The sequence below is a fragment of the Tupaia chinensis genome, unplaced genomic scaffold (genome assembly GCF_000334495.1).
Source record: "Tupaia chinensis unplaced genomic scaffold, TupChi_1.0 Scaffold000187_1, whole genome shotgun sequence".
NCBI classification, from domain to species: Eukaryota; Metazoa; Chordata; class Mammalia; order Scandentia; family Tupaiidae; genus Tupaia; species Tupaia belangeri.
Genome location: NW_006159662.1, coordinates 3,678,250 through 3,705,051, shown reverse-complemented (window position 1 = coordinate 3,705,051; position 26,802 = coordinate 3,678,250). Strand labels below are relative to the sequence as shown.

At 43.6% G+C, this 26,802-nt stretch overlaps 1 protein-coding gene across 3 annotated transcripts in view; it reads right to left on the bottom strand.

The window, feature by feature from the left end:
* Positions 1 to 26,802, bottom strand: part of PITPNC1 (phosphatidylinositol transfer protein cytoplasmic 1) — a 358,712-nt gene that overhangs the window by 4,849 nt on the left and 327,061 nt on the right. For 2 of the 3 annotated variants that reach the window (XR_003549130.1, XR_003549131.1), the window contains exons 8-9: positions 19,447 to 19,510; positions 25 to 415 (exon numbers count right to left, since the gene is read on the bottom strand). Coding sequence is in view for 1 of the 3 variants with exons in the window: in XM_006146773.3 (XP_006146835.1) it covers positions 410 to 415; positions 4,376 to 4,494; positions 19,447 to 19,510 (189 nt within the window). In the remaining 2 variants the exon portion in view is untranslated. Of the gene's footprint in view, positions 1 to 24; positions 416 to 4,375; positions 4,495 to 19,446; positions 19,511 to 26,802 lie in introns of those variants that run through there. The other variant, XM_006146773.3, reaches the window with a different exon arrangement.

Here is a 26,802-nt window from a genome sequence, read left to right as displayed (position 1 = left end):
TTTAGGTCAAAAGCAGTTTTTCCCTATATCAGAAGATTGTTTAAAAAAAAAAAAAACCCAGATGAAAATATAATACCCCGTGAGATATTCATCTGAAGTTACTCTGATTTGGGCCGACATGGCTTATCTGAAGAGTGCATGCCAGGTAAATTCAGGGTGGCTTTTTTCTCAGGGTCTGGAAGTGTGAGAGTTTCTGGGGCAGACTTTTTCCGGGGCCGATCTTTGGGAACGGACAGAAATTCGGGTGCATCTGTAGAGAGAGGAGTGGACGGAGCGCTAGAAGGGGCACTGCGGACAGAGGAAGGCAGCAGGGGAATGCTTGAGATGGAAATGGCAGGTGGGAAAACGCCGATTTTCTTGTTGGTGGCTTCCTGAGTGGCTCGTTCGAATTCGCGGACTTCATCCATTGTCATGTCTTCAAAGAGAAGAACAGAAAGAAAAATAAGCTGTTATTTATGAGAAATGCAAATCAATTCATCACTGCCCCTGGGTTCAAGGGGCTCTGGGAACCCCATCATCACATTAGAAACCCAAATTACCACTGAGATGCTAAGCCCTCAGTGTTTTCCTTTTACATAGGCACACCCCTGAAAACAATATTCTTCTATGAATATTCAGCCAAGATTTCCCAAAGCACTCTCTAGTGAGTATTTTAAATATTCTGGACAAGGACTTTAACAGAAGCTATAGGACTAGACCAGGAAAACATGTGGGTTTGTGTATGTGTGTGTCGTTGGGGATTCGTGTTGGGTACACAGAGCTGTTATCAAACCCAGTCATCTCTTCCATGCAGAGAAGGTATTTGAGTCAATCAATCACCCTGAGTGACACCTATTATTGTCAACTTTAGATCACGAAAGAACAAGTATACCTTTACGGGCTAAGGAGGTAAATCATCAGAGTTTCTCAACATGCTATTTTCTTACTCAATAAACACACTTTCTGTATTCCAAGGGAGGCACAGAGATACCGTGGCAGGTTCTTTAACTTTGCATCTACCCTGAGATTTTCTAAGTGCTGCGTTTAGTTAAGGAGGTTAAAAAAACAGTGAAAACACCGAACCCTGATATTCCAAAGCCAAGAACATAAAACCAATTCTCAAGGACATTTAAAAGCAAAACATAGAGGATAGAAAGAGATGATCATTTCCTGAATGAAGATTTTATTGAAAAGAAAAAAAGCATTATTTGAAATTCAACAAATCAGTCAGTAATGCCTCCTTTAATGGGCGCTGCTAGATGGTGTAGATTTTCCAAATGCCTGAAACATTCCTATTAAATGAGAAAGTAAAAATCACAGTTTTGGAAATGTGACTCTTTCTCAAATGTATGTAATCTATATATTTGACATTTATATACTGACTATTGGGGCTGGCAGGTGGTGTGGTGGTTAAGGGTGCTGGACTCCCACTTGGCCGACCTTGGTTCAAGTCCTGGACCTGGAGGCTTGCTTTCGCACTTTCCCTTTCTCTCTCTGTTGCTTTGTCCCTCTTCGGTCAAATTAAAATAAATAAATAAATAATAAATAAATGATGTTAAATAAAATAATTCCTTTAAAAAAAATACTGACTATGGGGGGCCAGCAGGTGGCGTGGTGGTTAAGGGCGCTGGACTCCCACATGGTCAACTATGGTTTGAGTCTCGGACCTGGCAGCTTGCTTTCTCACTCTCTCTGGTCACATTAAAATAAATAAATAAATAAATAAATAAAGTTGAACAAAATAATTATTTTTTTAAAAATACTATTAAGGAAGCTAGGAAATGAGATTAAGTTTTAAAAAAGAGGCAGTTATGGGACTAGCAGATGGCATAATGTTTATGTTGCTGGACTCGCATGTTGTTGACTGCAGTTTGAGTCTCCGACTCAGTGGCTTAAAACTCAAGCCAGGTACATGTGCGTGCATGCCAAAAATCCTGAGTGGAGAATGGAGAAGGGATTGCAGCGTGGCCATCCCCCTGGGAGTGATTTTTTTGCTTTCTGTTCTGGCTCTCTTCATATGCAAGTGCATGCACCCTACGGCAAAAATCTCTCTTAAAAAAAAAAAGAGACGGTTGCTTCAAAATAAAGTTGGGACTCTTAAGAAGATTTTAATGAATGGGGGTGTGTATGATTTTGCAATAATGAATGGATATTGTCTTTGAAAAATAAAACTAAGGGGTTGAGTATATTGCTTTACTCCACACAGCCAGCAGGGGGCAGAAATCATCCGAAGCACAGAATTTTGATTTTTGTCACTCCTTCCAGAGTCTTTCTTAAAAGTTCTCTTCCTTGAAGGCTTTGAAACTGTTCTTTGGAAGAGAGACAGTTCTCTCCTATCGCTGTGTTTGTGGATATTATTTTGCATAACTTCAATGTAATTTATATCCACCCAGGCTGATGATTTACATTTCTTTTAGCATCCATGCAGTTTGTATTAGTGATGGACAGCAGCCTCTTGGTTTTCATTGTTTTTCTTCATGAGAGAGGGGAAAGAATATGGAAAAATAAATGAACCCCGATTTCATGGATTTCCAAAGAATAAGGGAAACATCATAGCATTCAAAATAACCGCTTTGTGCAATTTCTCAGGAGGTGGGCAGCTCGTGAAGTCACCCAGAGCAACCGTGAGTTGCAACCGACATTACAGGGACTTTCCCGTGGGAGACTCACTCTGGGAACCATATTTTATGTAGTAAACGGACTAAACAATAATAATAACAGTAAATGACGATCATAGTAAAACCGATAGAAAAGCGACCCAAGAGCCTTAAGCTGTAAACCGTAAGGACTTTGGGTGAGACACGCACTGTGCTCAGTGTCTTTTAGACTTGGGTGTGCCCCTTCTCCTGTGGCTTTCTTTGGGCACATTTATAATGAGCAGCTTTCAGAGTGGTTGAGGGGGAACTGGCGTCTAACACTCCTGGAAGAAAAAGTAATTGACAACGATGGACATTCAGAGACAGTTTTCCTAAAAGAACATTTCTAGAACAGGAAGAGAGGAAGGGGGAGTTCTGTTGGAATTGGTTTGTACATGGAGAGGAAACACTTCAGGTGCGCCCTGCTAGAACGGTTTTCTAAGTCCAGTCACTGCATGCGACACGGGAGGAGACATCAGGGTCCTTTCAACCACCAAGGCGGTCGCGTGCATCTCACGGCCGTGCATGCGCCTTGCAGGCCACATTCCAGAGCATGCTCTCAACACTTAACCAAGGCTCTCCAAGTGCAGCCAGAAGGTCCCCCCAAAGCGCCCATTTAAAATAACAGCCATCTGTCCATTTCCTCTAACATTTAAAAAAATAAAAAAGTTATATGCATTATTCTGTAGCCTGGGCTAATGCTCGGGAAGGATTATGTTGGAACCCAAAGGAATCAGCACTCTGGCTAAAGAGACATATACATAATTTGATGATTACCCTTTTCTTTGTTATCTCCCCTTCATTAGCATGAATGATTGAGAGAGAACTATATTTAAAATGCTGGTATACACCACATGCCAGGTCTTCAAAGAGTGCATGGAAAATGTACGTTATGAAAAAGCTGCATGATTTCCAAATGTTTCTGCACCAAGATAAACTCATACTTTTAAGAGAGATTTTTTTTTTTTTTTTGGTTTTGGGGTGCGTGCACTCTCCAGAGAGACAGAGACAGGTGAGTACGTGGGAATCTAGCGCCCTCTGCTGGTCCAGATAAACTCGTACTCTAATTTTATTTTTCCATGAACTTTCGGAAGTCCCTTCACAGAGGCAGGTCTGTCTCCAGGGGGAGCTGAGTAAGTTGAGACTCTCTGAGCATATCCTGAGTCCCAGGCTGGCTCCACTCTGCAGTTCAGCCCATCCCCGGCTCACCGCCCCATTCACAGGGCACCCCGTGCTATGCACACACTGCAGCCCCGGCTTGATATTACCTAAGTAAAAAGGAACCGATTGGATAAGACAGCTAAAAAGAGCCACAGAAAGCATTTCAAAGCAAATGTAAAGAAACCTAAAATAGCAGATGAGCCAGCAACCCTCCCTTGGATGAATAAATGAGTGTTAACTGTGTTTTGAAAAGTTACTGACATATTGTTCTAGCTTGCATATGACATCCATTTTCACTCCTCTGCTCTTTTCGGGGTGCAAGCCATTTTACTAGAACCACAAAATGTTTCCACTCTCCATGTTCTTGGTATTCTGACCGAAATAACCCCCAAATCAAGCAGCTTTAAAGAATCAAAACGTCTGGAAGAGAGAGGTTGACATCGCCCAATTTAGACCCAGCTCAGGCTCTTTCCCGTCAGCCTCTGGACGATGACACGTTTTCGTGGCAAGTTGGGGACTGAGCGTCTGCAATATTTCCAAAGAGAGTTTACGTGTGCATTTGGGAAAGGTGGGCAACATGTTGGAAAACGTCTACATACACTGGTTTGGGCATGGCTCTCTATGTCATCCACAGTGGAGGAGTGCTGATTGCAAACTTTTATGTTGGTTTGTTCGTGCATGTTTTTCTCGTATTCCCGAACATCATCCATTGTCATATCTGAAAGAGGTCAAGACGTTGGCAACTTCCGTTATTAAATGCAGACTTTCAATGGGCAGACTTTAGGAAAAGATGGTAGCTTAGCAGTAGCCAAAGAGGTTTTAAAAAGCAGAGAATCGACTAACTTTATGAAGAGTCAATCATAAAGTTAGTTAAATCAGCCAAAGGGGGAGTTAAGGCAAGGACGTTAAGACAAAACAGTCTTAGAACAGAGAAGAGTGGAAACTGTTTGAGGGTGATTCTTGTAAAGTGAGCCGGGTGGGGAGGAATTATTAGCACGTGGGCGGGGCCGCAGCCTGGGATCTCCTAAAGCCAGTTAGAAGATCCCATCAGAGACAGAGGGTTGAGTTTGCTTAATACTTACCTCTCATACACCTTTCAACACAGATTTAGAGACTCTTTAAACCAATGCATTCAACCACAGAAAGGACACTTTCATTGCTATTACAGGAGACAGGAGTGGCCCTCACCGGTAGGCATGAGATCAGCTACAGTTCTCACACCAGGAAGTACTTTGGCACAGGGGATGCGGTGTCAGAGACACCAGGTCTACCCTCGACCTCAAGTCCAGTCAAACAGCTTCAAGAAGGCTGCTACGACTCCCAGCCACACTCAGCTATAAATAAAATGCCATGTGACATGATTTCTGGCCTGAGTCTTCCGCATTTCAGGATAATGATCTCTTAATCCAGTGATTCTCAACGGGAGACAATGTTGTGGCATTTTTTATTGTTCTAACTGGGGAAGGGGGGATATTGGCAACTACGGGATAGAGGCCAGGAGTGCTGTGGGTCATCTTACAACGCACAGGCGCCCGACCTGCCCACTACGAGGAGCTGAGCTGTCCTGAAATGTCATTAGTACCGAGGTGGGAATTCCAACTTAATCCAACGGATGGCAAATTTAAACAAGGAACCCCAGCCATCTTTGGTTTAATATAAATAGCTTAAAAATGACAATTAGTCTCACTTGACATACGCCTTTCACCTAATCCCCTACCACCTATCCTACTCCTTGGTTACTGTACAATGCTTTACCAGCAGTTTTCCTGGATAGCCATCCCTCTGTTGCTCCTCTGGCAGAATTTTAACTTAACAAATGAAGGTAGGCTGAACAATTGATTAATCTACTACCCTGGTCGCTAACTGGTTTGGTGGGGATTTACACTGGGTACCTGCAGCTGGAATTTTTCCTTGAGTATTTTCTGTATTGTGTGGTTCAGTGTTCTTTTATAGTAATTCATGTGTCATGTGAGATTCTCCCCATTTCCAAAGGACAGACTTGCCACTAGTTTATGATTTAACTCAGTGTGTTCGCGGGCCAAGAGAGAACACAGCTCGGAATCTGGAACTGGGCTATTACATTTAGCTGATGATCCCCCTGCTCCCCTGAAATCATCAATCAGAAATGCCGTCTATAAGCAATGGAAGTTTCTAGAATGCTAAGCAGTGGTCTGGCCAAGCAAAGTGCATGCTTTTAAAAAAGAAGATGGAGGTAACCAAAAAGCAATCAAAGAAATGCTTTGTGATTAGAACAAATGCATCTTAGTTAGCAATAACAACACATTACTTCAACACAATCCCTTTAATTTCACTGGTCGATCATCAAAATTTCTTAGACACAAACACACCTAGAATGAATACTAATATCATTTTAGCTAAAAGTTTAAAGAAGTTTCTCTGCATATGTCATTAGTCACTACTCCCCCCCCCCCACCTTGACTGGCACAGTAATATGGAAAACAAAAGCAAAGATTTAGGTTTTTGTGTTATTGAATCCCAGTAGAAATCACCCTTTCTCTTTAATTAGCTCAAATGTTAAGACAGGGGCCTAAACGGTGTGGCTATGGGTTTTCAAAGATAAATCAATGTTATGGATGCGAAAAAGGATTTAACAACAAGGATGTTCATCATTGTCTTGTATACAACAATGAGAAACTGAACAACTCAGGGGACTAATAGCACTATGCAGTCATTAAAAATGAGGTGGAGCCCAGCACTGTACCCCAGCAGTGAGGCAAGTGCTCCGCAAGGCTGGAGGACATAGGGTGGACTGCTGGTTTGGGTTCCCAGGTCAGCTTGAGAAACATGTTGGGCATGCACTCAGGTGCCCAGGATCCTGAGGGCCTAGAGGGGAGAGGGGATCATGGTGTGATAGGATGTTGTTGAGGGGACCAGCAGGTGGCGTGGTGGTTAAGGTGGTAGACACTCCCACGTGGCTGACTATGATTCGAGTCCTGGACCTGGCGGCTTGCTTTTCTCATTTTCCCTCTCTCTGTTGAAGGTGCTTCTCTCTCTCATATGTGTCTGTGTGCACATGCTCTCTATCATTAAAAAGAAGTAGAAGAATATTTAATGCAATAGGTTTATCCTTCATATATCATTAAATAAAAAAATAGGAGGTAAAAAAATTCACATATTACATAAAATCATTTTAGTCAGAAAAGCGTTATCTGCTTTTAAAAACATTGAAAAGATAACATTTCAAAATGTTAACAGTGATTATTTTGAGGAATTAAAATTATAAGTAATTTTCATATCTTCCTTTTTATTTATCTACACTCTAAATTTTCTACGTCGAATATGTATTACTTATTTAAGAAAGGGAAAAGGGCTGGATGGTGGGACAGTGGTAAACGTGACGTGTGTGAGGCTGACCGCGTGGGACAGTCCCAGGTCTGTGTCCAGAGACTTCCCTGAGTGCGCCTGGCATATGGCATGAGCTGGGGCTGCCTGGGGCTGGCAGCGGACTACAGTGTGAAGGCCCTGTGATCTCACAGAAGAAATAACTAAAACAAACTTTAAAAATGGATTATTTTGGGGGGACCAGCAGGTGGTGTGGTGGTTAAGGCACTGTACGCTCCCACATGGTTGGCCACAGTTTGGGTCCCGGACCTGGTGGCTTACTTTCTCACTTTCTCTCTCTCTCTCTCTCTGTGTCTCTCTCTGGTCAAATTAAAATAAATGAATGAATAAATAAAATTAAATAAAATAATTCTAAAAAAAGTATTATTTTTGGTAATTAGAAAATGAATACTGTCATTGTGGAATTAACAAAAAGAAGATCAACTTTGCTAGAATTTCTGCCTACTCTAGATATATAAGCTTTGGTTTTTTTTTTTTTTTTTTTTTTGTTTTTGCCATAGGGCGCGTGCTCGCCAGACAGAGAGAGACAGAGAGACAGAAAGCGAGAAATCACCCCCCCCAGGGGGGATGGCCATGCTGCAATCTCTTCTCCTCCATTCTCCTCTTGGGATCTTGGGCATGCACACGCGCCTGATGTGAGTTTAAGCCACCGGGTCCAGGACTCGAACCACAGTCGACTACATGGGAGTCCAGCAACGTAGCCATTACGCTAACTGCTAGTCCCAGCTTTGGCTTTTTTTAAAAAAAGATTTTTGCCATAAGGCACACACGCTCCCCCAGAGAAAGGCAGTGAGAGAGAAAGTGAGAAATCACCCCTGGGGAGTGTGTGGCCACCCTGCAATTTCTTCTCCATTCTCCTCTCGAGATTTTGGGCACACACACATGTGTGCCTGGTGTGATTTTCAAGTCACCAGGTCCAGGACTTGAATTGTGATTGACCATGTGGGAATCCAGTGCCTTAATATTTTTTTAAAACTTTATTATTTATTGATTATCATTTAAATTTGCTATAGGGCATATATGCTCACCAGAGAAAGAAAACGAGAGTGAGAGTGAGAGTGATAGAGAGCCAGAAAGTGAGAAAGCAAGCCTCCGGGTCCAGGACTTGAACTGTGGTGGGAGTCGAGCGCCTTAACCACCATGCCACCTGCTGGCCCCCAGCCACTGGCTTTTTTAAAAAAATGGAATCAAGAAATAAAATTTTGGAAAATTCCATAACCCACTGCAAAACTCCTAGATACCACGTAAGAATAACCATGTCTGGCGGAGGAGTTCTGTCACAGGTGATTCCTCCTGCTGACACTGAAGGAAAACATACTTATCTAAATCCTGAAGTATCTCCACATACATAAATGTGGCCGGAAATGATGTCAACATTTTCAGTGTTCCTCAATAATTCATGGAAATCCTAATCAAGTGAAAACGTCCCTGTTCAAGTTACCTGGTAAAACGCATTGTCTGGCTTTTGTAACATATATTATAATCTTGTATTTCTAATCTATATACGAATCAATTTTTTAGTAAATTCAATGACATCTACCCAAAGACAGATTATACTTTCAGAGATGATCCATCTTCATTACGGATTGATTCTCAACGATCAGGGTGACTTCTAACAATTTAGGTTCAGATCTCTGCTTTCAGCATATAAATGCTTATGTGTATCAGAGTTTTAACTAAAGGAACCCTATGTGAATTTTCAATGATTTTATTAAGAAATTGGTAAATAATTACCCCCTTTGTGCATAGCTTTTGAAAGTCAAAATTTACTTTTCTTTTTTCTTTTTTGCCATGGGGAGATTGTGCTTGCCAGAGAGAGACAGAGACACTGAGAGAGAAAGCGAGAAGTCACCCCCAAAGAGGATGGCCATATTGCAATCTCTTCTCCAGTCTCTTAGGATTTGGGGCAAGCACGTACACGTACCCAGTGTGATTTTCAAACCACTAGGTCTAGGACTTGAACTATGGTCAGCCATGTGGGAGTCTGGCACCTTAATCACTATGCCATCTGCTGGCCCCATAATTTACTTTATTTTTTTAAAAGAATTATTTATTTAATTTTATTAATTAATTTATTTATTTTAATTTGACCAGAGAGAGAAAGAGAAAGAGAGAGAGAGAGAGAGAAAGTGAGAAAGCAAGGTTCCAGTACTTGAACTGTGGTGGGTCATATGGTGGCGTCCAGTGCCTTAACCACCACGCCACCTGCTTGTCCCCCCATAATTTACTTTTAAGTTTTCTTTTCTTTTCTTTCTTCTTTTTTTTTTTTCTGTGATAGGGCGCATGCACTCACCAGAAAGACAGAGAGACAGAGAGATAGAAAGCCAGAAATCACCCCCCGCCCCAAGGGGGATGGCCACATTGCAATCCCTTCTCCTCCGTTCTCCTCTCGGGATCTTGGGCACACATGCACACGTGCCTGGTGTGAGTTACAAGCCACCGGGTCCGGGACTTGAACTGCAGTCGACTACATGGGAGTCCAGCGACATAGCCATTACGCTAACTGCTAGTCCCTCTTAAGTTTTCTTAAATAAGTTATTTTTTCTTTCTTTCTTTCTTTCTTTCTTTCTTTTTTTTTTTAAAGACAGGGTCTTACAGCATCCTGGCCCTCTTGCCTCAGCCTCCTAGGTTGTTGGGGTTACCGACCTTGAGGTGGACTGAGAAGGGAATGTGGGCCTCCCAAGTGGTCTCTGTAGAGCACAGTGTCTTGGCTGTGGACCACAGCAACTGGGCCACATACAGTTTGCTGTTGTTGCTATGGGGTGTATACATGTGCATGCTCTCTGGAGAGAGAAGGAAAGCCTCCTCTACAGGACTCTGGGCATGCATGCACACACACGTACCCAGCACGATTTATTCGAGTTGCTAGGTTTGGCACTTGAACCATGGAGTAGGCCATAACCTCCATGCCACCTGCTGGCCCGAAGGCTTCTTACACAGGTAACATCCAAGCTTAATGGCTTGATTTAAGGGACTATTGTAACTATAAGGTATTTGTTCTGATAAAAAAGCATCTTAATATCTTTCACACTTTACTGGCAGAGGCCAGCTAATGTAATTAGCACTGAGACTATTCTGAGGGCATAAATGCCCTCTTCATTGCACTTCAGTGGGACAGAAGTTCCTTTCCTTGCCCTCTCGAGAGACCATTGCTTTCCTTCTCTTCCTTGTCCACCTACAGGTGGAGAGAGAGCAAATCCAGCCTCCTATCCTAGGACACGGAGGGCCCGAGTAGAACCATCCTCTCTGCCAGGCAGAGCCCAGATTTGGCAAAGAAGCTCTGGTCCCAGGGGATTTGCTAATTGAAGACCTTTCTTTGGTTTCTACGATAGGAACTAAAGGCTCACTTTAAAGGGCAAAATAGGTGGTGTGGAAGCTTACTTTTACATGGAGGTTAGTTAACATACTGTGGCATCCTGTCCTATATATACTATACACATGGTTAGGACTCACGTTTTCTGCTCATGGAAAGGAACACATTTTCCTATCAGTGCATGTGGAATTACCTTACTCTTTTTTTTTTTTTTTTTTATAAAGATATATTATTATTACTTTAATTTGCTTTAGAGCACTTGCACTCATGAGAGAGAGAGAAAGCAAGCTGCCAGGTCTGGGACTCGAACTGGAGTCAGCCATGTGAGAGTCCAGCACCTCAACCATCATGCCACCTGCTGGACCCACTACCTTATTCTTTTTAACTGTTGCACACACAGTTCAGAGAGTGGTAGTACGAGTGTACCAGGAGAGCAGTCTGGGTAACGGACATTTACACTAGGACTTGAGTTTTAGCTCTGATAAGCACCATGGTATAGACTGTTTTGTACACATGTTCATGAGCACGTGCATTTCTTTTCTAAAAAATGTATTTATTTTTATTATTATTATTTTATACATCACATGTGTATTTCTTTTTTTAAAGGATTATTTTATTTTTAGCTTTATTTATTTATTTTAATTTGGCCAAAGAGGGACAGAGTGAGAGGGAGAAAGTGAGAAAGCAAGCTGCCAGGTCCAGTACTCGAACCGTAGTCGACCCTGTGGGAGTCTAGTGCCCTTAACCACCATGTCTCCTGTCGGCCCATCACATGTATATTTCTTAAGAATCAATTTTGGGACCAGCAGGTGGCGTGGTGGTTAAGGCGCTGGACACTCCCACATGGCCAACCATGGTTTGAGTCCCAGACCTGGTGGCTTGCTTTCTCACTTTCCCTCTCTCACTTTCTCTGTCTCTCTCTGGCCAAATTAAAATAAATGAATGAATAAATAAAATTAAATAAGTCTTTTAAAAAAATTTTTTTAAAAAAAGAAAGAATCAATTTCTAGGGTGAGCCCTGTAGCGTAGTGGTTCAGTGCTGTGCATCGGGAGTCGGAGCCCACACGGCCCACATGTGCTGAATCCTGGCCCTGGCAGCATGGGAGCATACCAGGTGCCCAAGGTTCTGACGACATGGAGAAATGGAGAAAAAAAATGGTAGTGTGACTATGTCCCCTGAGGGGCTGCTTTTTCTCTCTCTCACTGAAGAGTATACATGACCTCTCAACAGAAAACAAACAAAAAAACCAACTTAGAAAAAACAGAACACATTTTTAGAATTGAGGGGTCAGCAGGTGGCAAGGTGGTTAAGGGCACTGGACTCCCACATGGCCGACCACGGTTTGAGTCCTGGACCTGGTGGCTTGCTTTCTCACTTTCTCTCTCTCTGTGTCTCTCTATGGTCAAATAAAAATAAAATAATTAAATTAAATTAAATAATTCTTAAAAAAAGAAGTGGGTAATAGGCTATCTGTACTTAATCCTTTTTACAGTACCTTTTGGGTTTTTATCATTTTACATCCAGAAATGGACATCAGTACTCTCTTAAATTTTTGCCATCAAATGGGCAAATATCATATCTTCTTGTTTTTGTTACATTTCTCCTGATCAGTAGTGACTTTAGGGATCAGTAAGTGGCGTGGTAGTTAAGGTTTTGGACTCCCATGTGACTGGTTCTAGTCTTGGACCTGGCAGCTTGCTTTCTCACTTCCTCTCTCTCTCTCTGTGTTTCTCTCTGGTGAGCAAACATGACCTATAAACAATTAAAAATAAATAAATACAATTAAATATTGGGTTGTCAGAAAAGTCATGATGCGTTTTTGTGTAGAAAAAATACTTTTCTGACAAGCCAATAAAATAATCCTTAAAAAAAAAATAGTGAGTTTATTGGGACCAGCAGTTAGCGTAAATGGCTACGTCGCTGGACTCCCACGTAATCAATAGTCAACCGTGGTTCGAGTCCTGGACCCGGTGGCTTAAACTCACATCGGGCGTGTGTGCGTGCATGCCCAAGATCCCAAGAGGAGAATGGAGGAGAAGGGATTGCAGCATGGCCGACTTTCCTTGGGGGGGGTGATTTCTTGCTTTCTATCTTTTTGTCTCTTTCTGTCTTTCTAGCGAGTGCACACGTCCTATAGCAAAAATCTCTCCAAAAAAAGAAAAAAAAATAGTGAGTTTATTGACCATTTGTATTTCTTCTACAATTTACCTATTCATGTTCTTCACCTGTTTTCTATTGAGTTATTCATACAGGACTACTTATGTATGATGGATATTAATCCTACATCGGCTACATACATTGCAATTATTTTTTCCTAATCTTTTTACTTTGTTTACGGTGGCAACTTTCAATCATTTTATTTGTAAAGAAAGCAAGTGGATTTCCCAGGAATGGAGGCAAGATCATACAAGGGGTGTTTGAGAAGTTCATAGAAAATGAGTATTATGAATAATTATGAATCGACCTCAAAATTTTTTATACCAAAATAAGCTTGTACTTGTACTATGTACTGGCAAGAGAAAGACGAAGAGAGAGAGACAGGAAGAGAGAGAGATTATTCTTCAATGGGCTGTGGTCACACAGCAATCCCTTCTCCTCCATCTCTCCCTTGTTTGGGGATTCTGGGTGTCCATGAATAGGGGCCTGGTGTGTTTATCAAGTCATTGGATCTGGGAATCCATCCACAGGCTTGGCCATGTGAGATCTGGCTCCCTTAACCATCAGGCCATGAGTGGCCCCAGGAATAGTCAAGTTTTATTTATTTCTTTGTTCATTTTTTAAGAGAGATTTTTGATATAGTGCATGTGCACTCACCCGAGAGACAGAGAGACGGGGGTATGGCCACACCGCAATCCCTTCTCCTCCATTCTCCTCTTAGGACTTTGGGCATGCATGCAACATGCATCCAGCATGAGTTTTAAGCCACTGGGTTAAAACTTGAACTGTGGTCGACCATGTAGAAGTCTAGCCACATAACCATTACACTATAGGCTGGTCCCAATTGTATTGTTTTTAATTTATCTTATTTTTTAAAAACATAATTATTTATTTAATTTTATTTATTCATTCACTTATTTTAATTTGGCCAGAGAAAGACAGAGAACAAGAGAGGGAAAATGAGAAAGCAAGCCACTAGGTCCAGGACTCAGACTGTGGTCGGCCATGTGGGAGTGTCCAGTGCTTTAATCACCATACCACCTGCTGGTCCCCCCCCACCCTTTTTTTTTTTTCCCATAGGGCATGTGCACCTGTGGCAGAGAGACAATAAGAGGAAAAGTGAGAAGTCACTACCCAGGGTGAATGGCCATACCACAATCCCTTCTCTTTCACTCTCCTCTTGGGATTTTGGGCCTGCATACACACGTGTGTGGCATGACTTTCAAGCTGTCACATCCAAGACTCAACCATGGTTGGCCATGTGGGAGTCCGATGCCTTAAATCACCGTGCCACCTGCTGGCCCAGGAATTACTTTTTTTTTTTTTTTTTAACCCTTTAAAATGATTATAAATTCAGTATATGCTTGTTACAAAAAGCACAGGGTGACTCCACTTTGTCATAGCGACCCCTCATGACCTGGTGCGTGCTCTTTCCATGTGATTCAGACCACAGAAATCTAAAACTGTAACCTACAGTAGTGATTTTTTCCTGCAGTTTTTAACTAGACTTGGGAAGTAGGCAAGAAAAGGGTTCTGATTCCTTTGAAAATCTGATGGAAAGCTATGGGTTCTTTTCCCGGAAAAAAAAAAAAAAGACATAAATAAGCACACAGATTTAAAATGTTGCAGAAGAGCCAAGGCACTCAAATCCTTATTTCAGGACCATGGATATCTTCAGCGATAACTGGAAATCCAACCGCTGGCGTGGCAAACTCCAGCGAATGCGAGCCCTCAGCAGGCTTCTTCCTCCACCTTCATCTGCGACTCTCATCCAAGACCTGCTCTAGGGGCTCGGGGCGGATTCCGACATCCCTCTCATGAGGTAGGCTCATCTACACCAGTCAGAACTTGCCCTCTCTCACACCTTTGGGGAAGAGCCAAGTGTTACAGACATTTGCGAGGCTCCACTCGGTGACAGGCTCCCTCTGGCACTCTTGCGTGTTCCTCTCGAGACTGTCAGGTTTGGGAGGGAAGGCAACGCCTTTGTGAAGCCGGGCTGCCTGTTTTAACCCACCTCCCCTGTCACCCACCTTCTGAAGCGTGTCGTTGCTTCCCTGGTTAGCGTTCTGGTCCTGCAGAGACCCGAGGCTCACGGAGAAAGACCAGCCAGGGTTTGAGAAGACAGACTCAACTCCTCCAACATGGAAACGATAGCACTTTACAATGAACACGCGCACAATCAAGCGTGTTTAGGGAAATAGTTTCATAACAGCCAAATATGGAAACTCAGAAGATATGCAAAATGAATCCTCGGGTGAGGAAATCCTCCACAATGGCTTTTGTCTTGACTAAATTAAGTATTGGAGGTGTGTGGGGGGGTCTAACTAGAAGGGAAGGACCGCAGGGCCGCCACTGCGTACGGGGGTGCGGTTTGTGCACTGGACTAACACAAGGGCAAGGAGGCGAATGGGGCTGAAATTCAGGTGGCTCTAATTTTCACGAGGCACAGAGTGTAGCAGTTAGCTCTAAAGAGATCTACTATCCTCTCGTCTAACCTATCTGGGTTGAATTAATTCAACTTTTTTGGGGGTTAGAGGTTTTTGCCTCAGGACATGTGTGCTCGACAGAGAGAGAGAGACAGAGACTGTGAGAGGGAAAGTGAGAAATCACTCCCTAGGAGGGATGGTCATGCTGCAATCCCTTCTCCTCCATTCTCTTTCCGGAATTTTGGGCATGCATGCATATGTGCCTGGAATGATTTTCAAGTCACTGGGTCTGGGACTCAGACCAGTTGGCCATGTGGGAGTCCAGCACCTTAACCACTATGTTACCTGCCAGTCCCAAGCTAGTAGTTTTTAAAACTTAGCTAGCATCATAATTATCTAGAAGGCTTACAAATTTCTGGGTTAAACAACACAGTTTCTGAGTCAGTAGATTTGGGATGGGCCTTAGAGTAAGCATTTCTTTTCCCTTTCTCTCTCTCTCTCTCTCTCTCTCTTTCTTACATCTTTTTGCCATAGGGCATGTGTGCTCGCTGGAGGGAGCGAGAGAGAGAGAGAGAGAGAGAGAGAGAACTCACCGTCCAGAGAAGATGGCCATGCTGCAGTCTCTTCTCCTCCATTCTTTTCTAGGGATTTTGGGCATGTACACACATACGCCTGGCATGATTTCCAAGCTGCCAAACCTGGAACTCAAACCACAGTCCACCATGATGTGGTCCAGTGCCTTAACCACCATGGCACCTGCTGGCCCTACTTCTTTTTGGTTTTTAAGACAGCATCTCACAACCTCGGTCCTCCAGCCTCCTACCTGGGCCCATAGGGGTGTGCTGTCATGTCTAGCTCTTTTGTTTTAGGGTCTCATTATATAATCCAGGACAGCCTCCAGCCTGTGGTCCTTCTGCCTCTGCCTCCCAAGTTTCTTGGGATTCCAGGCATGTGCCACCACACTCAGCTTTCAGATTTGCATTCCTTTCTTCTTCTTCTTCTTCTTTTTCTTTTATATATATTTTTTTTTTTCTTTTTTTTTTGAAGAGGATTTTGCTACAGGGCTCGTGTGCTTACCAGATAGACAGAGAGAGACAGAGAGATAGAAAGAGATAAATCACCCCCCAGGGGGGATGGCCACGCTGCAATCCCTTCTCCTCCATTCTCCCCTTGGGATCTTGGGCACGCACACACACGTGCCTGGCGTGAGTTTAAGCCACCGGGTCTGGGACTCGAACCACAGTCGACTATGTGGAAGTCCAGCGACATAGCCATTACACTAATTGCTGGTCCCTCCTTTCTTCTTTTCTTCTTCTTTTTTTGTAGACAGATTTTTTTTTTTCCCCTATAGGGCATGCGTGCTTGCCAGAGAAACAGAGAGACAGAAAGTGGGGGGTCACCCCCAGCGGGGATGGTCATGCCACAACCCCTTCTCCTCTATTCTTTTTTCAGGATTTTGGGTACACATGCACACATGCCTGGTATGGTTTTAAGCTGTTGGGTCCAGGACTCGAACCGTGGTTGACTAAGTGGGGGCTCCTGACACATAACCACTATGCCATCTGCTGGTCCTGAGAATCTACATTTGTAACCAGTGCCCAAGGGATGCTGATGGAGCAAGTATCTAACAAGCACCCAGGGTCGTACTTGAGAAGCAGTGCTATCAGCTACAGCTAAGGCAAGTTGCTGTACTTTGGATCCTTCCCATGGTTCCTAATGGGAACCTCACTGGGTCTGTACAGACCAGAGCAAAACAAACAACTTTAGGTGGCCCAAACTGAAGGGCTATCCTGGTGGACACGTGGCCTCAGAAACACTGACATGCCCATTCATCTGAAAGGCCCACGGATCCCAGCACTGCATCGAGTCGGGGTGCTCTGTGGAGAGGGGCCATTTCTCTTTATTTGACTGAACGAGAGTCTGCATCTCCATAATGAAGGAGCCACTGTTTCCCTGGCTAGGAGCTCGGCTGGGGGTGGGATGCCTGCAGTAGTTTACGTGAAATTGATGGTGTGGTTCTCAGACCCCTCGCTGGGTGAAAAGGCTGCTTGTTTTGGTTGTGGCTGTGATTATGTACACAGCGGGTGGAGACCGACTCTGGGGAGTACTGGGCGTCTTCTAAAACCCGTGCTTTCTGTGCATGCAGACGCAGAAAGGGCTTTTGGGTCCATAGACTCTGAGTTATAACTGCCTCCATATAACTTCTGCCAGATAAATAGCTGTGTGTTCTCCTTGAGGTCTCTAGACGGGAGAGCTCCCATTTCATTTCGTGCATTATTCTAGCTTTAGGGTCCTATAAAAATCTGAGAATTTAAAAACATTTTTTAATGAAAATTCCTTGTCTCACCATCATCCCAGGCTCAGCTGCGATGCGAGTGTCACCCTGTTCTCCAGACCTGACCATTCACTTACCAAATAACCACCCACCTTTTTCTCCTTCCCGCAGTCTGCCTCTTACCAAACCCTCTTTTCTGATCAACAGCCGTGCCGTCTTTTGTCCTTCTGGTGAGCACCTGGCTGATGTTTCTGCTGCTGCGTTTTCTACCGCATTCTGGCACCAGAGAGAAACCTATCCAAACTGCCTGTCTCCAGGTCTTCAAAGTGGCAGCTTTTTGGCCCTTGAGCTGCCTGTATTCGTGCCAAACTTCAATCAGCTGGGGCCCATTATTCTTTGAATATCCTTTAGATATTCCCTCGGTGTTGGAGCTCTGAGGAATACGAGTTGGGAGAGACCCTGAGCACTCGGTGTATGAGAGGTCACCCGTAATCCAGGGCTGGCTGAAGTGGTGGTGAGTGCTGTCCAGCAACGACTGGGAGTGATAGCTCTTTTCTCTCTCACTCATAGAAGAGAAAAAGAGGGAACAGCAGGTGGCGTGGTGGTTAAGTTGATGGACACTCCCTCATGGGTGACTACGGTTTGAGTCCTAGACCTGGTGGTTTGCTTTCTCACTTTCTTTCTCTCTCTGGTCAAAAAAAAATTTATTTTGGAGAGGTTTTTGCTATAGGGTGGATGTGCTTGCTGAAAAGACAGAGAGAGACAGAGAGACAGAAAGTGAGAAATCACCCCCCTGGGGGGCGGATGGCCATGCTGCAATCCCATCTCCTCCATTCTCCTCTCAGGATCTTGGGCACACACCCACATGTACTCGCTGTGTGCCACCCGGTCTGGGACTCAAACCATGGTCGACTACATGGGAGTCCAGTGACATAGCCATTATGCCAACTTGCTGGTCCCTCTGGTCAAAGTTTTTTAAAATAATAAATTAATGGGTAATAAAATTAAAAATAAGTAATTCTTTTTTAAAATAAATAATTCGTTTTAAAAAATGAAAAAAAAAATGAACACCCAAAAGCATAAGTGATCATTTTCATTTGGACAAACCCAGGAAGATGCATTTGCTCTTTGGAAGGTGCAGATCTGGGAAAATTGAAAAAAAAAAAGAAAAGAAGAGAAAGAAAAGAAAAGCCCATAGCCCACGGACCTATGCTTTTTAAAATGTGGCTCAGAAAATAGCTAACAACATTAATTATAATCACTATCTCTACCCATTCCATCCGATGGATCCTTTTACTTTAAAATTTGGTGCTTTCTGCTAAGAAAAGGGAGGAAACTGGTGGAAAAAAGACCAAAATGCAATCTAGGTTACACTCGGAACAAATTTAATGTGACTTAGGAAAGGCCAAGGAGGAGGGCATTTCATTAGAAAATCGACCTGAAAATCAGATCTAACCTAAGTCACCAGTTGGGTGTGTTCATTTCTATTTATAGCCAAGGACAGCAGCCCTCTGATGCCTGATTCTGGGAATGCAGAAGATTCATGTGGATGGAACAGCGCTGAGGATCTGCAGAGGCGGTTCATCCATCATGGGATGAAGCAAACCTCGCTTTCACTTACTGGAAGTCTGCGAGACTCCTTTTACTCTCCCCATCTCGTGAGAATAAGCCAGAACACAGTTTTGACTGGGGTGACTGGGTACCTATGTCCCTGACAACCCTCGAATTCTTACAGAATCTACGTATTTGGTGAGTGATTGTTTCAAGTGTTCTCTAATCAAAGGGCTGCTTTTTCTTGACATGAGGCTTCAGACAGCTTTGATCTTGAATCAAAGTTTGGGATAAATTAGAATGGGTTTCAAACCCATCCAACAGAGAATGATGAAGTCCTGTGTATCAGCTATGCAAGCATCAAACACACTGAGGTCCTACTTAGTCAATAACTGTGCTTATTTTAGGCCAAGCTTCTATAATTACCCCTTCATATGCTCAGAGGACAGGGCTATTTCCAATACAGGAAGTAGCAGCTCTGCCTTTGTAGTTGTCCTTCTAGCAGTTGAAGCCAGATGGACTGAAAGTCCAAGCCAGTATGTTAGGAAGTTGTTCTCTGAGTTATTTCAGGGGAGTTGACTTACCATACCACTCATCAACCCAGGCAAAAGCCTGTCTATGTCCAATCAGCAGAATGTCTCGGACCACCTAGAAAGTAAAAGGAAGAAGTTGAAATAATTGCATATTTGATTACAACTCTCAGAAAATAGGTTGTTCTCAATTCTGGGAATATCAGTGATTAGACTGCTCCATCCCTCTGTCCCCATCCCCATGTGTTGAACAGTTACAGCCCAACATACACAGACATTGTGTTTACTCATCCCAGATGCAGCCCCCACTTTATTTGCTATAGGGCATGTGCACATGCCAGAGATACAGAGAGAGAGAGAGAGAGAGAGAGAGAGAGAGAGAGAAAGCATCCCCCAGTGGGGACGGACAAGTCTCAATCCCTTCTCAACCATTCTCCTCTTGGGATTTTGAGCACACATGCATGTGTGTCTGGTGTGTCTCTCGATCCGCCAGGTCTAGGATTTGAACTGCACAGTCAGTCATGTGGGACCCAGCCACCTTAACCATCATGCCACCGGCTATCCACAGCTGCCCCTACCCCACCCCCCAAAAAAAACCCCAAAAACTGCCATAGGGTGTATGCACTCACCAGAGAAAGAGAGGGGGAGAGAGGGAGAAAGCACCTCCTCAGTGGGCTGTGTTTATGCTACAATCTCTTGTCCTCCATTTCTCCATCCTGTTGGGATTTTTGGGTGCACACACACATGTGCCTGGTGTGTTTTTCAAGCTATGAGGGCCTGGAATTAAACATGATTGGCCATGTGGGGTCTAGCGCCATGAACCAGTAGGTTATGGCACTGGCCTCACTGCAAGCCCTTTCTACAACACGCATGTACTTGCTTCATCTTATCTGAGAGCTGGGCTGGGATGGGTAGGGACTAATGGTACTACTTGGCAGGCACACAGCAGTTATTCGAATGAATCTGCAGGCTAATCACCTTGAGGTTTTTCTCTCCAGTTATCTTTAACTACAACAGCGTCTTCTTTTCATTTGTGAGAGGTTGTGTGTCTCACTGGAGCCAGGAGGTCGTAATTGTTGGCAATCAAGAACACTTTTCTGGGTGGCCACTCACTTCTGAGCAAAGGGCACTTAACATTCCCTCTTCTCTGATGGAATGCCCCAAACATTGATTCATTTAAAATAAATGAACCTGTGGGATACAGACAAGAAAATATCCTTCTAGGCTTGACCTTCATGTAACAGAAGGAAAAATTTTTAAAAAGCCGTTTAGGGCCAGTAGATAGCATGGTGATTGGGACACTGGACTCCCACGTGGCTGACTTCAATCCTAGCATGGTGACTGGAAATTCATGCCGGGCACATGTGCATGTATGCTCAAAATCCAAGGAAGAGAATGGAGACGGGATTTTGATGTGGCCATGCCTCATGGGGGATGATTTCTCACTTTCCTTCACACTGTCTCTCTCTCTGGCTAGCGCACATGCTCTATGGCAAAATCCTGAAAAGAAAAAAAGCCGCTTAGTCAACTATTATCGAAAGAACGAAACAAGAGACCCAAGCGAGAATGGAACATAGTGGGCGTGAGAAGCTGGACTGGAGGCAAAGGGTTGAAGTGGTTTCTTAAGGTGACACTGACGGCACTAGGAGGCTGCAGAGAATATTACATGAGGCCCCTGAATCCACAGCTTCCACATCTGCAGATCCAAACGGCCCTGGATCAAAAATATTCAGGAAAAACAAACAAAACAACGGGAAAAAAAAGCCAACCGAATAATACACATATACATATAACAACAACAAACCCAAACATATACAAAAAGCAGTGCAGTGTAGCAACTATTTACACAGCACTTATATTGCCTTGGTATTGTAAGTGATCTAGAGGTGATTTGACATATACGGAAAGGGCCCAGCCTCCATGCACAGCAGGAAGACAAACACCCTGCGAGGCTGGAGGCCGCCTGGCTGACCGCAGATTCAGCTACCTGCGTCGGCCTAAAAACACGCCAAGCCTACGCGCATGGGTGCCCAAGATCCTGAGGAGCTGATGAGGTGCTGTCAAGGGTCACAGAAAAGCTGGGGTTGCTCTCGCTCTCACATGTGCTCACTATAATTTTTGTTTTTTTTAAGAATACAGGGGGAGGGGGCCAGCAGTTAGCATAACGGCTATGTCATTGGACTCCCCTGTAGTCAACCGCGGTTTGCATCCCAGACCCGGTGGCTGAAAACTCACGCTGGGCGTGTGTGCGTACGTGCCCAAGATCCTGAGAGGAGAATGGAGGAGAAGGGATTGTGGCATGGCCATCCCCCCTGGGGGGTGATTTCTCACTTTCTGTCTCTGTCTCTCTCTGTCTGTCTGGCGAGCACACGTGCCTATAGCAAAAACCTCTTCAAAAAACAAAAACAAAAACAACTATACAGGAGGGGGCTGGCAGGTGGCATGGTGATTGGGGTGCTGGACTCCCACGTGACTGATCGCAATTCAAGTTCTGGTCCTGGTGGTCTGCTTTCTCATTTTCTCTCTCTCTGGTCAAATTAAAAAGTAATAATAATAAAATAAAATAGATATTAAAAAAACATACGGGGGCTGGCAGGTGGCGTGGTAGTTAAGGTGCTGGACTCCCACATGGCTGACCATGGTTTGCATCCCAGACCTGGTGGGTTGCTTTCTCACTTTCCTTCTTGCTCTCTTTCTCTCTCTGTCTGTCTCCCTCTGGTGAATGCATATGTACTATAGCAAACAAAATAATGATAATAAATAAATTAATTAAACAATAATTTTTAAAAAGTACACAGGAGGATATGTGTAGGTTCTATGCAAACACTATACCATTTCCTATAAGGGACTTGAACATCTGTGAATTTTGGTATCTTGCAGGGGGAGGAGTCCTGAAACGTTCCCTGTGGATTCCAAGGGATGACTGGACACTGGGCGTGTGTATGTAATACACTCCTGCTTTTCTTTCTTGGCATTATTTTTCTTCCTATATCAGTTATAACCTTTTAACATTTCTTGGATACTCAGAGTGTCTCTCCAACATTCCTTCCGTCCTGCCACACCAATCCAACAATTGTGCAAAAACCTCTCGTGGAAGGTTCAAAGATGTTTCAATAAATGGAAGATTTTAATCCAGTGAGTTTGCAGAAACAAGGGAAGCATGTGTAATGAAGTGTTTATGACTCCAGGCCTCTGCTATCTAGTGAGGCTTTTATGATTTGGAAGTGGGGAACATATAATGAATGTAAGAAACGACATGCGGCATGCACGCTCGAGTGCTGAGTGTGTCGAATTCGTGGAAATCAAAAGAACAGCATTGAGGCATCAGTAAATATATCCTATTACATGAGGCACAACACAGCTGTCGGCTGGAAACAAGAATTCAATAATGTGCTAATGGCTCACTTTCGAACATTTTTTCCCCCTTAACTGTGAATAGATTCTTAAAAACACAAAGGTGTTCAGAAAAAGGCATCCCTGCCACTTTAAACCTATGCAAATGCTAGCCTCAGATACTCATTAGCGACTCGTGTGCCAGAGCAGGTGTGTTTTGGGGCGTTGATAGCACTTCATTATATTTGGAATTGGGCAGTGGGAATGCCGGTGCCTAAAGGGTCATTCCTACAGTTATTTTAAAGAAATAGTTTCACAAAACCAGCTGAAGTCATCTGTGAGGAAAACACAATGAGCAATCTAAAAACACTTAGCGAAAGGAAATAAAATGCATTGTGGGGTCAGCTGGTGGCTGGCATGGTGGTTGAGGTGGCTGGATTCCACATGTCTGACGGAGCAGTTCGAGTCTCCAACCCAGCAGTTTGGAAAATATGTGTGTGCATGCCCAAAATTCCAAGAAGAGAACGGAGAAGGAGGAAATGTGGTGGGGCCATCGCCACAGTGGGTGATTCTCACCATGCCTCTCTTTCTCTTTCTGATAAGTGCACATATCTTAAAGCAAAATAAAAAATAAATGAATAAACAAATACAATAAAATACACTGAGATAGTGGCCCTAGTAAGAGGAGATCATTTTGGGTTAAAATAAACCTGCAAACACAGGTTCCATTGCTGGACTCACATAGTCGACTACAGTTCAAGTCCTAGCCCTGGCATATTAAAACACCAAAATCCTGAGAAGAGAATGGAGGAGAAGGAATTGTGGTGTGGCCATCCCCCCCAGGGTGATTTTTCACTTTCTGTCGCTCTGGTGAACACACACGCCCTGTAGCAACAAATCATCCTAAAAAAAAAAAAAAAATCCTGCAAACACACACACAAAAAAACCAAAACAAAAACCAAGGAGCTGTTGTAGGAAGTCAAGGGAGATTTTATCTTAAATAGACACAGAGCTGAGGCTTGGACACATAAAGGTGGGAGGGTCTTTCAAAAGTGCATATTACGGACCAGCAAGTAGCATGGTGATTAAAGGTTCTGGATTCCCACATGGTTGACCACGGTTTGAGTCCTGGACCTGGCGGCTTGCTTTCTTGCTTTTCCTTTCTCTCTCTCTCTGGTCAAATTAAAAAATAATAATAACAAGTGGAATTACATAAATAAACAATTCTTGTTTTTTTTTTCTTTTTGGAGAGGTTTTTCGCTATAGGGCGTGTGTGCTCGCCAGCAGACAGAGAGAGACAGAGAGACAGAAAGCAAGAAATCACTCCCCAGGGGGGATGGCCATGCTGCAATCCCTTCTCCTCCATTCTCCTCCGTTCTCCTCTTGGGATCTTGGGCATGCACGCACACGTGCCCAGCGTGAGTTTTCAGCCACTGGGTCCGGGACGTGAACTGCAGTCGACTACATGGGAGTCCAGTGACATAGCCATTACGCTAACTGCTGGTCCCAATAAATAATTCTTTAAAAAATGCATTTACTTAATTTTATTTATTATTATTATTTTCTTAAAATTTGCCCACCAGAGAGAAACAGAGAGAAAATGACAAAGCAAGCTGCCAGGTCCAGGATTCAAACTATAGTCAGCCATATGGGAGTCCAGCACCTTAACCACCATGCCACCTGCTGGCCCCCCTCTATGAACTTTTAAAAAGTTTAGTTATTTATTTAGATAGAGAGAGACTGTGCTCCAACAGGGTTTTGTTTTGTTTTCCTACAGGGCACTTGCATTCACCAGACAGAAACAGAGAGAGAGAGAGAGAGAGAGAGACTAGTGAGGCTTTTATGATTTGGAAGTGGGGAACATATAATGAATGTAAGAAACGACATGCGGCATGCACGCTCGAGTGCTGAGTGTGTCGAATTCGTGGAAATCAAAAGAACAGCATTGAGGCATCAGTAAATATATCCTATTACATGAGGCACAACACAGCTGTCGGCTGGAAACAAGAATTCAATAATGTGCTAATGGCTCACTTTCGAACATTTTTTCCCCCTTAACTGTGAATAGATTCTTAAAAACACAAAGGTGTTCAGAAAAAGGCATCCCTGCCACTTTAAACCTATGCAAATGCTAGCCTCAGATACTCATTAGCGACTCGTGTGCCAGAGCAGGTGTGTTTTGGGGCGTTGATAGCACTTCATTATATTTGGAATTGGGCAGTGGGAATGCCGGTGCCTAAAGGGTCATTCCTACAGTTATTTTAAAGAAATAGTTTCACAAAACCAGCTGAAGTCATCTGTGAGGAAAACACAATGAGCAATCTAAAAACACTTAGCGAAAGGAAATAAAATGCATTGTGGGGTCAGCTGGTGGCTGGCATGGTGGTTGAGGTGGCTGGATTCCACAGGTCTGACGGAGCAGTTCGAGTCTCCAACCCAGCAGTTTGGAAAATATGTGTGTGCATGCCCAAAATTCCAAGAAGAGAACGGAGAAGGAGGAAATGTGGTGGGGCCATCGCCACAGTGGGTGATTCTCACCATGCCTCTCTTTCTCTTTCTGATAAGTGCACATATCTTAAAGCAAAATAAAAAATAAATGAATAAACAAATACAATAAAATACACTGAGATAGTGGCCCTAGTAAGAGGAGATCATTTTGGGTTAAAATAAACCTGCAAACACAGGTTCCATTGCTGGACTCACATAGTCGACTACAGTTCAAGTCCTAGCCCTGGCATATTAAAACACCAAAATCCTGAGAAGAGAATGGAGGAGAAGGAATTGTGGTGTGGCCATCCCCCCCAGGGTGATTTTTCACTTTCTGTCGCTCTGGTGAACACACACGCCCTGTAGCAACAAATCATCCTAAAAAAAAAAAAACAATCCTGCAAACACACACACAAAAAAACCAAAACAAAAACCAAGGAGCTGTTGTAGGAAGTCAAGGGAGATTTTATCTGAAATAGACACAGAGCTGAGGCTGGGACACATAAAGGTGGGAGGGTCTTTCAAAAGTGCATATTACGGACCAGCAAGTAGCATGGTGATTAAAGGTTCTGGATTCCCACATGGTTGACCACGGTTTGAGTCCTGGACCTGGCGGCTTGCTTTCTTGCTTTTCCTTTCTCTCTCTCTCTGGTCAAATTAAAAAATAATAATAAAAAGTGGAATTACATAAATAAATAATTCTTGTTTTTTTTTTCTTTTTGGAGAGGTTTTTCGCTATAGGGCGTGTGTGCTCGCCAGCAGACAGAGAGAGACAGAGAGATAGAAAGCGAGAAATCACCCCCCAGGGGGGATGGCCATGCTGCAATCCCTTCTCCTCCATTCTCCTCCGTTCTCCTCTTGGGATCTTGGGCATGCACGCACACGTGCCCAGCGTGAGTTTTCAGCCACTGGGTCCGGGACGTGAACTGCAGTCGACTACATGGGAGTCCAGTGACATAGCCATTACGCTAACTGCTGGTCCCAATAAATAATTCTTTAAAAAATGCATTTACTTAATTTTATTTATTATTATTATTTTCTTAAAATTTGCCCACCAGAGAGAAACAGAGAGAAAATGACAAAGCAAGCTGCCAGGTCCAGGATTCAAACTATAGTCAGCCATATGGGAGTCCAGCACCTTAACCACCATGCCACCTGCTGGCCCCTCTCTATGAACTTTTCAAAAGTTTAGTTATTTATTTAGATAGAGAGAGACTGTGCTCCAACAGGGTTTTGTTTTGTTTTCCTACAGGGCACTTGCATTCACCAGACAGAAACAGAGAGAGAGAGAGAGAGAGAGAGAGAAGAAAGTTTATTTAGAGAAAGCAACCCTCCCCTCCATCAACCCTGTAGGACCCCCATCAGCTTTGAGGTCCACACCACCTGCCGGCCCACCTTTACCAGTTTTCTAGTAGATAGACAGACAGACAGCCTATCTGGAACACAGGGACTACTTGGTATTTCTTTTTATGACAATGGGAGCAGTTACACAGGGCAGTGGTTAACATTATACTTCGAATCTTCTTTCCCCAGGAGGATAAGAGTCATGTTGGAAGCTCTGAGAAAATTTAAATCCTCACCAATCATTCC